This window comes from Antrostomus carolinensis, unplaced genomic scaffold (assembly GCF_000700745.2).
Source record: "Antrostomus carolinensis isolate BGI_N321 unplaced genomic scaffold, ASM70074v2 scaffold7317, whole genome shotgun sequence".
NCBI classification, from domain to species: Eukaryota; Metazoa; Chordata; class Aves; order Caprimulgiformes; family Caprimulgidae; genus Antrostomus; species Antrostomus carolinensis.
This window is the reverse complement of record NW_010329430.1, coordinates 43,506-61,027: the sequence shown is the minus strand read 5'-3', so window position 1 is coordinate 61,027 and position 17,522 is coordinate 43,506. Positions and strand designations below refer to the sequence as shown.

Here is a 17,522-nt window from a genome sequence, read left to right as displayed (position 1 = left end):
GGGCTCGGTGGGACGGATGATGATTTAACTCGTCGTTTCGGGATGATAAAGCCGGGGCCTGTGGAAGGTCTGATGCAGCTGAGCTGCAGATTTCTCATACTCCAACCAGGTCATGTCCCTTGACACCATGTAATTGAATTGAAAGTCTCCTGATAATGTGAAATCTCAATTAATTATAACTATCCAGGTGGCTTGTTAAAACATTAAGACATACCTAAAGTTATGAATCCTGCATTAGGATACGCTTACGTGTACTTTGTATGTTTTGCTTTCCATCTTTGTCCTGGTTTTGGCTCTGAGTGGGTTTGGATGGCTGCCTCATTTTTCAGTGGTTTCATCCACAAGGCTTAGACACCATGGGGTAGGGGCTCTCTCATTTTTGAGGTGTCCCAGAGTGTAAATGGGAGGTGGAAGGGGAACGATTTTATATCACTTGGTTTAAATTTTTTTCTACTGAAATTCTGAACTTTCATTTGAAAACTTGAGGAGTTTGCACAGCAAGGAAAGTTGTACACTACTAGTGTATATTAATCCCTGGACTCTGAAACCACAGGGCAAGCTCCAGAGAGAAGCTCATGGAAATAATCATCCACATGTCAATATAAATTCTGAATGTCAGTTCAGGGTCTGAGCCTCCTTCCTTTACACTGTTGTCAATTGAACCATTAGAGCTGCATGCTAGGAAAAATAGAGCATTTTCTTGCCTCAGTTACTCCACTTTGCTTTTGAACTCTGTACAGGCAAAGTATATGCTGTCAGAGCTCTGCCTGTGCAGCTCTGCCAACGTGAGTGTGTCATACAGGACATCCTAGCAAAACTGAAATGGTGCAAGTGTGACGTGTATTGCATGGGGAATGCAGAAGGTAAAGGCAGAGGCAGTTGTAGTAAGATCTATTTGTGATAGTGGTAGTGATTTGTGTGGTGATAGTGTTTGCCACAGGCTTGTCCTTTGTTTGGCAGTGAATCCTCTGTGCTGGTAGCACAGACAGCTGTGGTATGCAAAGCCCCGATCAGAAGTTGTCTCACAGTCGGACTTTGCACTTTGATAGGCTGAGGAACCAAATCTTGAGTTGCTCTGTGGGCAGTAGTTGAAACAGATATTCCTAGAAATGGTTGGAAACCTAAGCACTGTGTGTTGCCACAGCTGTTCGGAGAAGGGTGGATGTGTAAATAACACAGATGATGTGCTGGTTATAGCCAGACTTTGTGTTATGCTTCCATGTAAAGAAAAACCATATCTGAAGTGCTCTCAACATATTCTCCTGTCCAGTAATAAGGCAGCAGTACTACACTTCATGGCTATGATACAGAGTAGCTAATAGCTGTTAAATTAATTCCTTGGAGCTTTGGGATTGGGAGGAGATGTTAAATATGACACTTAATTGTGAAGGAAGATTTTATGTTCCTGAGTAGCAAAATACTGCACCATTTTCTCTCTATTGCTGTCACAAAACTGCAGTTGTCTTAACTCAAAGTAAAACATGTTTCAGATGATCTGATAATCAGAAATTGCAGTACTAACTCCCCAAGTGCTAAGTAATCATGAAGTAGGCCTCTGGAAATTCTGCTATTAGCAAACTTTTGGTAATAACACATTTTGAGCTGCTGTTGTCTGCCATCTGCTTTTGTGCCTTCAGGCTGTGCTTCCAATCTTTTGTGTATAATCATGAAAGGTGGAAACTTTGTTTTGTTTTGTTACCTTAAGGAAAGCTCCGATTCTCTTCTAATTTCTTTTCTCCAACAGCTGGCCTTTGGTTACAGCACCAGCATCATAAGGCCTTTGGTATAATCATCAGAGAGCCACTACATTTCTCAGTGTTTGACTGTGACTGGAAGATTAGTCACTTCTTACTTTCTTGAAAAAAGAAAGTCTTTCATATCTTTAATCTCTTCTTTGGTTGACTTTAGACTGTGATCACGAGGAAGTTGAAGTCTTAGTATGTTTTTGATCAATATATTTTGGCGTATAGCAGCATGTTTATTAACTAAGACTAGTGTGTGTATATATATATATGAAGAAAATGCTCTGACAGGCTAAATGAATAATTACATTTATTCCTATGGACCTTTGTGTTCCAAGACATCAGGTGTTTGCTCTTTCTAATTTCTGCTTTCTCTCCAAATTTGAGAAGCTATAAAAAGTGTCTAGAAGTCTGAATCACCTACTGTTTGTGTTAGATTTACTTTTCATTTAGAGGTGGACAACTTGCTTTTTGCTTTTGCTATTGTTTTGAGCATCTAGAAGGTCTTAACCATGCTGCAGTAGAGGTGTATTGGTTTGGAGTAGCTGAGGTAGGAATGATGTGTGGTGTTTCTTGTTTTGAGTCAGTATGCAGTATTAAGCTGTTGCTGTACTTCATGCCAGAGGTGATCTGTGCTTCAGTGATGAGGAAAATTAACCCTGTAGGTGCTTGATAAGCTGTCTAGGGATCGTTTGGATTGCAAGGATGAAAGTATTACGGAGGTGAGGGTTGTGGAAGCCTCCAGAGTAGTTAAGGAAGAAATTAATCTCTTAACGCTCTCTTCAAAAGTGTTATTCTGCCACTGCAGTGAGTATGGGAAACTAGCTTTTTCAGGTTCCTTATTCATTATGTCTGCAATTCTTTCCATTTTAAATTTATGGAGGTTTTTTACTTTTCTTTTTATAGAATTAATCTAGATTATAATCCAATAAATTTATTTTCATTTTGCTAATTGCTATGAGTAATGAGAGATTCTGCAGATATAATTACGCCTTCTCTTAGAGCTCAGCAATTTTCCTTGTTACACCAAAACTACTTGTTGCTTTCTAAGTGACTGGGAAAAGCCAGTTCAGCCTGGCAGGAGGTGTCAATGCCAGAAAGGGCCCACCTTGTCTTTACTGAGAGGACCATACAGTTCCAGAGCGGATTTCCTCTGCCACCATCTTGACTCTTCTTCCTCCTTCATCAAAGCAAACTGCAATCTGAGCAAATTGCCTCCTAGGTAATACTGGTGTGGGTGCTCTTAGGCAGCAGTGTGTTTGCTGGGGTGGCACTCAGCATAAGCTGAGAACGTTGATGGCTGCACGCATGTAACTGTATTGCCCTCTTTTCACCTTCATGGCTGATGGAAGTAAAAGAAGAACGGTATTTCAGTTTGAGTATTAAATCCCAAGATTTGTAAAGCTGGCAGGAGAGAAACCTTGACCTCATTTGATTAGCAAAACAACGAAGGGGAGTGTGGAGATCAGTGAGAACTGAAGGAATTGAAGCCCCATAGTGCCAGTTTTTGCTATCATTGCCCATATTTGCATCTTGATTACTGCTCTGGGCTTTAGTTGTTTTCTGCTGTTCTTGTCATTTTACTTTCTGCTTTGCTGTTTGTTCTAATGAAATCTTCATTGTGCACATTTTAAATCATCGCTCCTCAGTTCTGTTGCCTTGTTATGCAATGCAAATTTTCTTTTATTTATTACCTCTTTAGGTTTAATTTTAAAACTAGGATTTTTTTTTTTTTTTATTTGGTTGTTTCTAAGAGGAATGATCCTGGAAGTTTTCCATTCCACTTCTTCCTCTGCACTCTACTTGTAGACAGTCTGTAAAAACTAAGCAGGCTGTTTCTGGGGTCATGGAATGTGCCTGGGGGAAGGGACATGTGGATAAGATACTTTTATTATCCAAAATACTGTTATTTTAAAAGAAACACCAAAGTTGCTTTTCATTATACATTTATAATCTCTAATGCTTAAAAGTATATAGAGCTTTTTGATCTGAATAGTGCTGAAAGGAACATAGCAGTCTGCATTCTGCTTTGTAGGAATTGTCACTGCAAATAAGGACAAGGTGAGGGGGAAATAAGTTAGGCCTGTGTAAGAAGAAAGTCCTGTTTAAATAACTTACCCCCTGCTAGTGTGACATCTGTGAAGGGAAAAAAACCCACTGATACCCAAAAAGTTTAGAAGAACATATCAGTGGATGCTTTCACAACATGTATTACGACTAGCAGGTGGTATAACATTTTAGTTTTGTTTACAAAGGCTTGAATTAATTCATAGGCACCTGCATACTCCTTCCATTTTTAAACAAATCTCTCTGTATGATCAAAACCTCAGTTATTCAGTGTTTTGATTTGTGGCACTTCAAAAAGTAGTATTGCAAATAATCTTGCAAATAAGTCTAATGTAAACTTTGTGCTTGCCAAATACTTTGCTTTTTAATTGGATGTCTATTGCAAGGTGTTTCCTGAAAATCTTATAAGAAATGTAAGAAATTTGACTTGTAAATTTTAGCCTTATTTAAAATAAAGAAAAATGGTATTTCCCAAAGGGGAGACAAGCATGTAGAGGAAAGGTATGGTTTTAAGAGATTCTCCAAGCTGTGAAAAGAATGGGAATGGGCTTGAAGTTGAACCCTCAAGGATGTACAACTTCTTGGCATATAGGAGGATGACAAAGAAAAACTGTCCTTTTCCACTTGAAGCTAAAAATGATACCTCTGCTGGAGTTTGGCAATTCACTTGCCTTTTTTTTGTTGTTGTTGTTGGTGGTGGGGTTTTCTTTGTTTTTTGTTTTTTTCCCTTCACTAATTCTTTTTCCTTTATAATTATTCCTTAGGGTGAAAAATTTGGCCCCTTTGCAGGGGAGAAGAGAATGCCACAGGAACTGGATGAAGACACAGACTGCAGGCTCAGGTGGGAAGTGAGTAGTGTAGAGTGACATCATCACACCTAGCAAAAAGTGTTCTCAGAATTAAATTTTTACAGTAACAAATTCTTCCCCTCCTCCCCCTCTAGCTGAAAGATACTGTAGTGAGATTTTGTACTTACTGATGATTTTCAAAATATATTTTTTGAGTGGAGGGGGATTGATTTCTTTAAAACAATTAAGAAATAACAAATGATACTTTCTAATCAATGGAGTGTGAAAAATATCAAGTCAAACCAAACATAACAATAGAGTGAAAAATTTTTGAAAAATGTGAAAATAATAAAAAAATAAAGTAATGTGAATATTGCAGGATGGTTGTAAGTTACTGAGATACTGATTTATGCTGGTCAACGGGTGTCAGCTCATAGCTTCCTCCAACTGTAATAGAAAACATTTGTGCTAGGGTTTGGCAATTGTATGATAAGTGAAATTTTTAAATTTTAGCAACTTTGTAATGCAATGTGTAGTTGTGAGATCTTCAGCAAAATAAAAACTGTGGGTAGATGAAGGCGTAAGGAATTTCAGGGCTCTTCTAAACTTGTTTTTATATGTATTAGGCAGGAACAGTAGTTTATACACTAGGTCTTGTAATTAGGTCCTTAACCCATCCTAATTTCTGTCATAGCTGTGCTTGCCTGTAGCGAAAAGCTGTCTCAGTTTACCTAGTTGAGGAGATTACACTAATTGGAAAATACTTGCAATAACATTTCCAGCTGGTTATAAACACCTGCTTTTCAGTGCTTCTGTTCCATCTTTGTAATCTTTCTTTTCTGCTGTGGTTCTTTGAGCAGAATTACTTTCCTTTCCTTTTTTTTTCTTTTCTTTCCCCCCACAGCCAAACAGTTTCTATTGAATGCATATTTAGTCCTGTTTTACAGTGAGGAGGGGACTTGTTTCCTTCTTTTTCACCTTTCTATGGTGAGAGGTGGAAGGATGACTTATTTTTATGTTGTGTGGCACTGTACAAAAAAAGTCTGTTGTCTGTGCATTTATTGCAAGATAAATGTTTATTTGAAAAACAACCCCTCTAGCATTAACGTTGCTGAGCAGCTTATTGATATGATGTTAGCAGAGCTGTAAATAAATTCTGCACATTGGAACAACAAGTAAGAGAATGCTAAAAGCCCATCATCACATTAAACCCAAACTCCATATGAGTGGCAGAATGTTCCTAGATGACTGTGACATCAAGCCTGTGAATCCATGTGCCTTTCTTTTTCCCCTTCCCTTTTTCTTTCCTTTTTTTTTTCCTTTCTTTTTTAGTCTAAGGGTGTGCCCAAAATATCCTTTCCCAGAGAGGAGGTGTGGATGATTTATCCCCCTCTTTCCTTTGGTTATGTACTCAGAGCAACTGGTTTCATCTTTTGTTCTCAGCTGAAAACAAAACATTACAATGTGCTTTTAATACAAATGTTTGCTGAATACAGTACATGTTAATGTGTCCTGGCTCACTTGCCTTTTCATGATGTTTCTGCTGGTTTATTTTAAATCAGAAAAATACTTCAGGTAGAACAAGGTTTTCAGAAAGGATAGTGGGTGGACTGTAGCAACAAGAGGGTCTTTAAGTTTGTTGGAAAGCTGTATGATTTTCCAGATGCCTCATTGCTGATAATTAAATGAAATTTATCTGTTTCTGTAAGACAGAAAATAAAAGACAAATGCGTGTATTTACTGATGACACTAATATGACCCCATCAACAGCAAATCAGAAAATAAGTTTTTTATGAGCTGTTCTAAAAACTGTTTCATAATATCTTATTGTAACCTAGTTTTGAGAGCCTTGAAAAGATTCCTGCATACCAAATTTTATGACTTCCTGAATGTTTGAACCCAAGTTGTTCATATTTACTGACGCTGATCTGAAAGTGAGCTTTAGAATATAAATTAAATCATGCTGTGAGTAGTCTTAAGTTGAAAATAGAGACTAGGAATGCAGAAAGTAAAAAATTGGAACAGTCCAAGTAGATGGTTATTCCAGAGACTGTGGGAGGCAGTCACAGCAACTAGCCAAGTTTGTGTGTAGTCAGCTGTACCAAAGATATTAAAAATAATTTCAAGACTCTTGGATGAAGGCATGCTAAAGCCTGATGGCAGTTAAAAAAAAAAAAAAAGGCATTTTCAGAGAGCATACCTTTAGAAAGAAGGCTGAGTAGTAGAGGGTTTTTTGTAAGTCAAGTAAAAATTGACATTAATGGAACAGTTCTTGGTATGTGATGCCTGGGATCGGAGCTTCAATTTTGTGGAATAGCTTTGTGTGAGGAAGTTTACCACATGCATTTCTAGTTGTGTAGAGTTGTGGTCTGTGATGTGGTCTGTTTTGATCAAGCTATTCCTTTTTCTCCGAGACCAGCATTGTGAGTTGGCATCTTTAAGATGTCATGTTGAGACAGAATTATACACATTATGTTTTCTTTTGGTCTTTGGGAAAACATGGAACCCAAAAAATTTATTGGGTCCAGTGATTTTGTTAAATAAAGTTCTGAGGATGTTAGAGTTTGTGTTTAAATTAAATATAGCAGAATGCTATTAGTCTGCCTGGAGCTTGCATAGTTTTGAAGAAATCAGAGGTTTACACTTGCTCATTCAACAGATTCCAGAGAATTGGGGTAGGGAGGGGGAATCATCCTTGATCTTGCTTTTATCTTTGCAAAGAGTTACGTGCTGAAATGTTTTATTTACGAGTGATGTGAGAAGGAAAAAAGCCAAACCTGTGGTAACCATATAGTTAGGAGTAATAATAAAAAGCCAAGAAAATGTCCAACTGGATTTGTACTTGTTCTTTCTTTCTGTCAAAAAACCACCTCCCTGCTATCCCCCAACCTCCATGTCATTTATTACTCGGACTGCATTGTTTGTTGTACTAGTTAAGTAGGTTGCTGGTGATTAATTGAGAGTTTTGTTCTTACTCTTAGCATTCTGCTAACACCTTGATTAAATACTGCTTCCTTGGTCTGTATTAGTGTACTTGGCATAGCAATTTTAAATTATGTGTATTTGCTGGAAGAACAAGTGCTTTCAGGCAAGAACAGAGCAATCTTTAGGTATTAAAGGTAACAAGTTTTTACCTCTGGACTCTCAGATGTCCCTTTGCAAAGGGAAGATATCTGTTCAGTTTATTTTCGTTATTGTTCCTAACCAAGAAAGTGGCATTCATTTCAGTACTGTTGGATTGTGGCAAGCATATACTTTTGGTGATGACTTTGGCAAACGTTAAAACAGGGAGGGCTGGAAAGACTTAGTCCTTCTTCAAATACTCTGACATACCACGAAGAAAGTTGGTCAGGATGGGATGGCACACAATACGTTCTGTAATGCTGAATGTTACATATTTCAGGTTTGGTTTCTGTCCATCTGCCAAGATTATGTTTTCTTTATTGTTATATTAAAACCGAGAAGAACAGAAACATGCTGGAAATCAGTCCTTCAATGAAAGCTAATGTTCACGTTTATTTCTTTGACAAAATGAAATGAACTTAAGTTTCTATTACTTAACTGTCATCACTTTTGCAATGGCAATTGTTTTCAGTTAAATAAACCTACGTGGAAACTAGTGAAGGCAATGGAAAATCTGCCATTGGCTACAACCAGCTTTAGATCAGAGCTTTAATGTTTAGGGCTGAGGTATGAGAAGTCAAACACTTCAAGCTAATGGTGATGTGGTGTGGGGTTTTTTTTTATATTTTTATTTGATATCTTGCCTGTAAAATGTGGTTCTGGCATAGGAATGCTTTTATATACAAGGCATTAAGTCGAATTATGTCCTGAGTTTCATGACAAAATAAATTTTGAGGAATCCTGTGTTTGCTCTCAAGGTGAATGTAATATTACAAATCTTGTTCTTAACAATGTAGTTTTTATTCTTTTTCTGTGTGAAGACTACCTTCCTAGTCATTATTCCTCAGGTAGTATTTACATTTAAAATAGTTTGCTTTTAATGTCTTTATGTAAATCTTTGTTTAATTTTCAGAAATGTTTTTGTTTTTCTCTCTTTTTTGACAAATGCATCTGGATGCATTTTTATACAGGTTGCATTTAAAGTAACTTTTGCCACACATAGCAGTCAGACATTGATGCCCTATCTCAATTGCAAGTTTGCATCCTAGATTTTCAGTTTTGTTGAATTAATCCCCACTGGGATAGACAGGTGTCCAAAGTAGTTATTAATATTCTTACCAGATTGTTTATTTAGCTAAATTTCATTAATCACCTCTTTTAAAGCTTGATTTAGTCCTCTTTATTCATGTTATGTATATGACTTTGTATTAATTTTAGTGACTTTTGGAACAGGCACCTTAATGATCTTCTGGTTTTGGTGATGAGAAGAATACTCCCAAAAGTGACTGAGAATCACATGTTCAGTTATGTGACTTTGACTTAAAATGTTAGAAAGCCCGCGCTGATAGGTTGAGGTGCTAGTGTTCTAATCTGAACTTGTTACATCTCTCTTTTTGTTGATTTGTTGGAAATATTGATTAAGTTTGGGATTAACTACTGTAGTGCTCAAAGATTGGTTGCCTTTTTCCAGCGAAAAAGGGAGTGGTAAATGTCACCAGTCTAGTCTGTGTTAAGTAGTTTTGACTGTTTTTCTTGACTTTTCTTCTCCACATCTGTGTATTTGATGCAGCAATATTTCTTTACGAGGTGAAAAAAGCAATGGAAAATATAGCACGTCTTTAAGGGATTTATTGTATTCTTTTATCAATGATTAAGGGAGTGGAGCATCTCCCTTATGAGGAAAGGCTGAGGGAGCTGGGTCTCTTTAGCTTGGAGGAGACAGGGGAGACCTCATTAATGTTTTTAAATATGTTAAGTGCAAATGTCAGGAGGATGGAGCCAGGCTTTTCTCAGTGATGCCCAATGGTAGGACAAGGAGCAATGGGTGTAAACTGGAACACAGGAGGTTCCGCTTAAACTTGAGAAGAAACTTCTTTACTGTGAAGGTGCCAGAGCACTGGAACAGGCTGCCCAGGGAGGTTGTGGAGTCTTCTTCTCTGGAGACATTCAAAACCTGCCTGGACACCTTCCTGTTTAATCTCGTTTAGGTTCCTGCTCCAGCAGGGGGATTGGACTAGATGATCTTTTGAGGTCCCTTCCAACCCCTGACATTCTGTGGTTCTGTGAGTCTGTGTTAAGTCTTTGCTTTGTGTTTGGTATCTCTTATGGATTGGCAGAGACTGAGAAAGCACAACTGAGATGATTGTGTATCATTGAAATGAATATAAACTATTCTTACATTATTTAAGGACTAAGCAAATGAAGAAGGATGGATGAAAAGGTAGATACTGTAATGTATGGTTTTTATAATAGGGTATTGATTCCTTCTCTTGCCAACTCAAGTCAAGATCTGATGGAAACCTCTAAGATCTACATGGTAGGTTTCTATAACCTGTACTTCGGTAGCTAAATCATAAAGCCATTACCTTGACTTTAATTACTCAAATATCCTAATCTGCAATGTTAACTATTTTCCCTCAAAGTGAGGTTCTGCTCTGTGGATTACCTGTTACAACTGGGTGGTTATTACAGTGTAATCAGTGCAGCGCTTCTGCTTGGCAGGTGGCTTTTCAGGAAGTACATACACTGTTAGCATGCGTTTTTGTGTAAACGTGGAGCTTGCTTTTATGGTTTGATTGCACTCATTCTGCCCATGTTCCTGATGAAAACAGGGTTCCAATAATGAGCAGGCATTGCTTCCCAAGGTGATAGTCACGGAATGATAGAATGGCTGAGGTTAGAAGGGATCTCTGTAGGTCATCTGGTCCACTACTGCCAGCTGCCCAAGATTGTGTCTAGACAGCTTTTGAGTGTCTGCATCTTTGAGGATGGAGACTCCACAACCTCTCTGGGAAACCCATTGCAGTGCTTAGTGTTAAATAATGTTCTTTCCAGGTACATTTAAATATGTAGGTTTGATACTTTTCACTGTGGTTAATGTGTGATTATAAGTAAAACAACTTGTAAAGTTTGAAATATTGGCACTTTTTCATGATGTGTCCTTCTTAAGATATGATGTTTTCCTTTGGAAGAACAGTAATAAATGTTGAAGACTTTTATTTGTTTGCAGAACTACAGTAGGTTTTTTGTTTTGATCTGAGAACAACATGCTGTCACCAGCTATTATTGTAATGGAATACAGTTTTTTCTTTCTAATGATATCCTAAATGTTTAGGTAATTTAAGTAGCCATATTGAAGAAATATGATAGTACATCTATTGGAAACAAATATAGCAAGAATGTGAGCAATTTAAATACAAAGCCATGAAGACAATCTAATTTTGATCTGAAATAGCTGAAATCCCTAGCTCTTAGGAAATACCTGCTCTAGATACTTCTTGTTGACAGATGAAAAAGAAAATATGTTCATTATATAAATAAATCACATGGAATAATAGTGTGGCTGTGTGACCTTTCTGCATGGCTCTCTATCTTCTGTATCAGTGGAGATTCAAGTGAGTTAGTATTTAAAACAAAACAAGCCATTTCTGCTATGGCAGTGGCAGCTGTATTTTTTCAGCAGCATGTCTTTGTGTTTCGAGAGGGAAGAATGACTTGGTTGGTACTGAGTTTCTATTTCTATTTTCTTTTTTTTTTTTTAATGTAAGATGGAATTTTGTCACAGTCATAGAAATTTTATGGATCTGTAGTGATAGCCAAAAGCTTCTGATACGGAGAGGACGTATCTTGTGTGCACAATTAGTTTTTTAAAGTGGCTTCTTCACTTAGTGGACAAAACCTGAACATGTTTGTTTCCTTTACTAAATAATTTACAGCCTTTCACCTACATAGTATACTAATTTATTTACTGCAATAATCTCCTATTTTGATAAAATTTCAGCCAGGTGTAGTTTAAGACTGACTGCTATTTGCTGAGGCTGGAAGACTTCAGAGGGAAATGAGGAATATAGTTTTCAGTAAGTGTTTTTATAAGTTTCTGGGATATTTAGGATTGGTGTGGGGCAGTAAGAATTAAGAGTAATGAAAACATATCTACCAGATTTGGAACTTATGTGAAGGAGGAAAGTTATAATTGGTGATAAGCAAAAAGAGGATTTAGTGATGGAGTAGTGGGGATGGGAATGGAGACAGAACTGGTAATGCAAGTTGGAAGTTGGTTGAGCAGCTGGTAATATTACAGAAGAGGGAAGGGGCAAAGATAGTGGAAAAGTTGAATTCAGATATGGACATATTCTGTTTATAATGGTTAAGGTTGAGATGCTTCTGGAAATGTGAAAGTAGGCAGAAATAGATGAATGTAGGAATTGGCTGTAGAGGGTGATAGGATCTGCTAGAGCACAATGAGCAAAAGACAAGCGAGTCTAGAACAATATCAGGAATGAAAAAAGAAAATGAAGGGTGAAGAACTGTGAAGGCAAAGATCACCATGTGGACATGAGTGACTGCAGGAGTACAGAAAATCACAAACAAAAGCCTGAACTCAGGCTCAGCTGTTGGAACCAAATGGTGGTTGGAATAGCACAAGATGAAAAGATTGTCCTACCCTTTTTGTCCAGAATTAAGTTACTGTTGGCCTTGTCTGTAGTGTCAGCAGAAAAGAAATGCTGCAAAGTGGGTTGAGGAGTGAGTTAGAGGACATGTATAGGTTACAGAAGAAAATGATCTGCTCTTGGACAGCGTGTTGGAGAAGGAAGATAAGACAATAGTGAGCTGTGAGGAAAGGAAAAGGAATTGGAGACAGGAGAGCTTAAAACCTTAATTTGGAGAAAGTGATGAGAGAGAGACTGAATGACAAAAGACAGGAAGGTATGAGAAGAGATAGGCAGACTGTAGGAGTAAAATGGTGGCATCAGAACGTGTGAAGGAGAACTCAGAAAAGAAAACTGGGAAGGGAATGATAAGGTTGGAATGGGGAAGGACCTCTCAGGTTGTATCGGTTTCTGGAAAGGTCACGAAGAAAAAGATGACATGAGGGAACAAAGAGAGAGGAAAGGACATGAGCACCAGTGACCATACTGTCAGATTTAGAGAGACCCAGGAGTCAGTCATAATACTAGTTTGCTGAAGGAAAGGCTAAGAAAAGAGAGGGGGAGCTCAACAGAGGAAGCTGACACCAATTGGTGGATTTCAGTTGCCCCCCTATTCTGAGGTGAATAGATATGCTTATGGAAAAGGTGAATGTGCACCACAGCTGTGGGTACCTATTGAATGCAAGATTCACTTGCTGAGCACAAGCATGCCTTAGTGTTTCAGATGTTTGTGTGTGTTTGGTAAACAATTTTAATTTTGATTGATTTTTATTTTTATTTTTTTTAAAATGTTTCAGGTCCGTGGGAATAAAGGTGAGGTCCTTTACATCCTGGATGCAAGCAATCCACGCCATTCCAATTGGCTGCGTTTTGTCCATGAGGCTCCATCACAGGAACAGAAGAACCTGGCAGCCATCCAGGTAGATTTGGTGGATTCCTACCATTTACTTCTTGTTGTTGATGTACTAATTTGATCTCCTCTTTGGCCTTTATCTCTTGCAATAAAATTGCAAGATCTGAGAAAAGAAGCAAACTGCTTTCCTTTTCCTACCTTTCTTTTAAGAAGTGAACTCTTGTGCTTAAATGTAATACCAGTGATAGGATGAAAGACCAAAAAGGTACTTAGTTAGAATCTGGTGTTCTTTGAAAGGTGTATATTAATCCACTGTGATGGAGTTGCATTTTGAATCACTTGAATCACTTGAATTCTTTCTCCTGTCTGAAAGTAAAGTGAACAGTTTAAATAAATAAATAAATAAATAAAATCCAGAGTAGTTAACTCAATACTGTAACAACAGTTTAATTTTCTCACTACAGCCTTACTCAGTAAAGTTAAGTTTTTGGCTGAATGTAGTTGTTTTCTTGTCATTGTGGAAATTAAAAAGATAACTAGGTAACTATGTACTTGGCTGAATCAAGACTAATGATTTAGAGGCCTAGTTGTGTTTCCTGGCCAACTCAGGGAAGGGCTTAGGTGTGCAGAAAGCAGAATAAAGCGTTTGCTTTACTGTTTAAAATTTAATATAAAAGTGTGAGAGGTTTGAAAGCACGACCGGAGCTTAAAATATTCCAGTAGAAAACAGAGAATTGAAGGAGCTAATTCTCGGATAGGATGATCAGGCAGCGCTTGAGGGTAAGTTAATTAAAAAATATATATATATATTTTTTCTAGTCTTGGCCGTGGATCTGAATTTATCCAGCTTATTTTTTACATTTTTATATTTGTCATTTGCAGCACTCTGTGGTAATGAGTTCCACTGTTTTAATTACACATTATGTTGAAACATGCTTCTGTTTTTCTTCTAGAAACTTATTAATGTCACTTGATTCCCTAGTCCTTGTATAACAATGAATAGTTACTTTATGTTCATTTTTCTATGCCACCCTTGATTTTATAGAATCCTATTATATTCTTTCCTCTCTTATCTGACAGCTCTTTTCTCAAACTGAAGAGTCTTAGTCTGTTTAATCTCTCATTTTTGGAAGCATTCTGTGACTTCGCAGAATGCAACAAAGACAGTGATATTTTTCTAGTTACAGCTATTGTCCTTTTGGAGATTATGAAGGAAATAAACTATCTGCATACTTTTTTTTTTTTTCAACAGCACAGTTTTACAGTGAAATAATTTCCAGCCCCACATAAGTAAGAATTACATAGCTGTGTTAAATTTTTTTGCTCAAAATGTGTACTTTCCAAAATATTGTTTCAGGCTAACCCAAGCTATTTTGCTGATGTTTATCAGCATTTCTTAAAATTATTGTTCTGCTGTTCATCATGAGATTACTTTTTTCCCTAGGATTTGCCTGCAGATCCTTGACAAAAGAATTTAAAAACATTGTTTTTGTGGCAACAAAAATATATATTTTTTTTTTAATTTGGCCTCAAAATAAACTTAAGTTCATTTCTGATTAAATAAAATAGGAAAAAAAATATTTTAAAACTACTAAATAGAAAAAGAATATTAGTAAAGCCCTAGCATATAATTCTGTGAAAGATGCATTACTGCTGTTCTCTCCCTTGGCACTTCCCCTCTGTTTGTACTCAGTGGCACTCAACACTAGTGATTTCAATTTCTGTGTTGGTGACCTGGCAAAGTCCTTAAATTTCCTGCTCACCAGAGGGACCGTTTGCTGATTTGGATGTTAAGCAAGCGCTGCCCAGTGAGATTGCTGCTACTAGTTCCCCTGCAGACCAGGTATCTACCTCCCTCTTCCTGTCTCAGTTGAGCTTTTCTGTGATTTCCATGCAGCTGTTGTATCTCCTGCCCTGGGAAACCGAACTGCCTGTCTGCCAGCCTTCACTTGATTTGTCCCTCCTACTTTCCAAACCTCTAGTTGTTCTGATGTCAGTCAGTGACATTCCGTCACATATTGCTGGCTGAACACCACTGCAGTTTTGCTGCTGATACTGTTTCCTTGGACCTTGTTGCTGTTCCTGTTTTAGCTCACTGTGGACAGCTTCATCTGCTTTTCCTCTGGGCCTGTAGTCTAGGTTGTTGTCTTTGGTTCAGGCTTCTTTAGGTCCTAACATCCAGGCTACAATGGAATTTTGAGTAATGGATAAGAAAGAGCATTCACTATTCATCCATTCAGCAAAAACTCTTGTCAGTACTGAATGACTGCTTTATTATGCTTTTCCTGATGTCCATGACAAGTTAGTGGTTAATTTAATACCACCACTGCCTATGCAATTATTTCTGTATATTTTCCTTCTGTCTTTGTCTCATACCAAGATCTATCAAAAGATTTGTTGTCCTCCTTGTAGCACCAAATATGAAATGTCCTCATAGATGAGGAGTTCTAGGCATTAGTCAGTGATTAGAAAGTCATGAGTGCATGGGTAGTGTGATAGCAAATGACAGTCGATGTTAGCAAACATTGTGTGAACAATTAATGTTCATTATCATCTTTGAAATGAAACACTCAGTAAACACTCACTTCTGAATAGAAGTTTAATGCAATACCTAGTGCATACCAGTGGGTTTTTTTGATAGTGAAAATGATTATTTAAATAAAGAAATAGAAAGAAAATGTTCTGCTCTATTGCATAATGCTATACCTTGCTTAGAGTGTGCTTAGTGCTTTTTGCCTGCCTTTTTAAAGGATCATACTGGAGTTAAAGGGTGGTTGAAAAAGAAAAAAAGACTGGCAATAATGTTAGTCCTATAGAAGCTCCCACAGAAAAAATTTGGAACATTTGCAGGGAAAAATAGAATAAATATGATCAGCATGTACAAAATGATGAAAAATATAGGGAAGGCGAACTTAAGAAAACAAACAAAAAATTACTAAATTGTCTCATACGCTTGCTTTTTTAGTACCATCAATAATCAGCTGCTAAAGTAACTTGTGTATTCTATGTGGGCGACCTTGAAGCTGTGTATATATGTATAAGTATTTAATTGCATATAAAATAAGTAGGTACTAGTGTTGAAAAAAGCTGAATGAGCACTTATTTCTTTGCAGGGTTTGATCTCACTTTAGTAGATGGGGATGGAAATCCCAAAGCTGTGCTACTCCTTTAGGGGGAAAAGAAAAACCAACACAGCCCACAAATCCTTCAGGATTTTAATTCCATAATCTTTGCCTTTAAGATGAAGAGATTTAAGGCCACTTGATGCAGTAGCACTTTGTTTTATGAGATCAGTGGGCAAAACATTGGTGGAATGTTTCCACTAACTTTAGCTTTTAATTTGAGTTGAGAGTTGCCTGCTTCCCACCAAGATGCTAAAATAATGTTTTACAAAGATGAAGATACTATGAATTACATCAGTAAAGTTGTTTTAACTTCCTTATCGTTACTCAAGTTAACATGGCTGTGAAAAATGAAGAAGTTGCATTGCTGAACAAGTACTTAAAATAAAAAAATAGAAGAACTCATAACACAGATTATGACATCAAACAAAAAAATTCCTAATCTTAAACCAACTGAATAATTACATATTATATGATAAAGTAGACTATGTCTGCATAGTTATAGAAGGGGCTGATTCGCTAAGACAAGAAAATAGAGTAGGTAGAGATGGTTAGAGGCTTTGTGTTCTAACCAGCACTTTAAAATTACCCTTATGAAATCTACATTTTCTCCAGACATTTGTACTTCACGAAGATTTTTGTGGGGTTGGCTGAATTTTTAAACAGGTATTTAATTTTTCTCTATCAGTTCTACTGCTTAGTCTTTAAGGTGAACCTTTAGCACTGAATCTCACAAGCTAAAATTGATTCACAGAGAATATTTGACCAAGATTAATGATACTAGCCAGTAAAATGTGAAAATAAAGTAAACCACAGTGGCAGAACAGGGACTTATCTTGCTTGTCCTAAGTCTGTTCTGCGAATGCTTAAGACCTTAACGCTGTTCGTGTGCTTCACTGCCCCTCCACAATTTTCTAGACTTTGTACAAGCTAGCAAAAATGTGAATGGAAAATAATTATTTCCTTCTTTATACCCATTAATGCTAATTTCCACCAGTTACCTTTCCCACTAGTTTTCTTTCCAGTCTCCAAATGCTCCAACAGCTGCTTTTTGTCTACTCTGAGAACATTTCCAATCCTGATGGTGTCACTCTGGTAGTGATAAATGTTATAATCTCATATCCAAAATAAAGTGATTGATATCAAAAGAGTTTGCTGTTTGCTGCCTAGTGCTCAGTATTGAGTTTAAAAGAGGATGAAGTGAATGTGTGTGTCCCTGTATAGAAATAAAGTAAACCACATTTGAGAGTTGGGGCTGTTCAGTGTGGAGAGGATAAGGCTCCAGGCAGACCTTCCAGTACCTGAAGGGGCTCCAGGAAGGGTGAGGAGGGACTTTTTACAAGGACAGTTAGTGATAGAACAAGGGGAAATGGCTTTAAACTGGACAAGAGTAGATT

The 17,522-nt window shown here is 37.3% G+C and overlaps 1 protein-coding gene across 1 annotated transcript in view; it reads left to right on the top strand.

Annotated features, from left to right (window-relative positions):
- Positions 1-4,312: 4,312 nt before the first annotated feature.
- LOC104528521 (PR domain zinc finger protein 5) overlaps positions 4,313-17,522 on the top strand; it is a gene marked incomplete at its 3' end in the record, with an annotated part of 48,703 nt that continues 35,493 nt past the window's right edge. The window contains exons 1-3 of the mRNA XM_029086102.1: positions 4,313-4,462; positions 4,574-4,657; positions 12,948-13,070. Of these exons, the coding sequence (XP_028941935.1) occupies positions 4,313-4,462; positions 4,574-4,657; positions 12,948-13,070 (357 nt within the window). The remainder of the gene's footprint in view (positions 4,463-4,573; positions 4,658-12,947; positions 13,071-17,522) is intronic.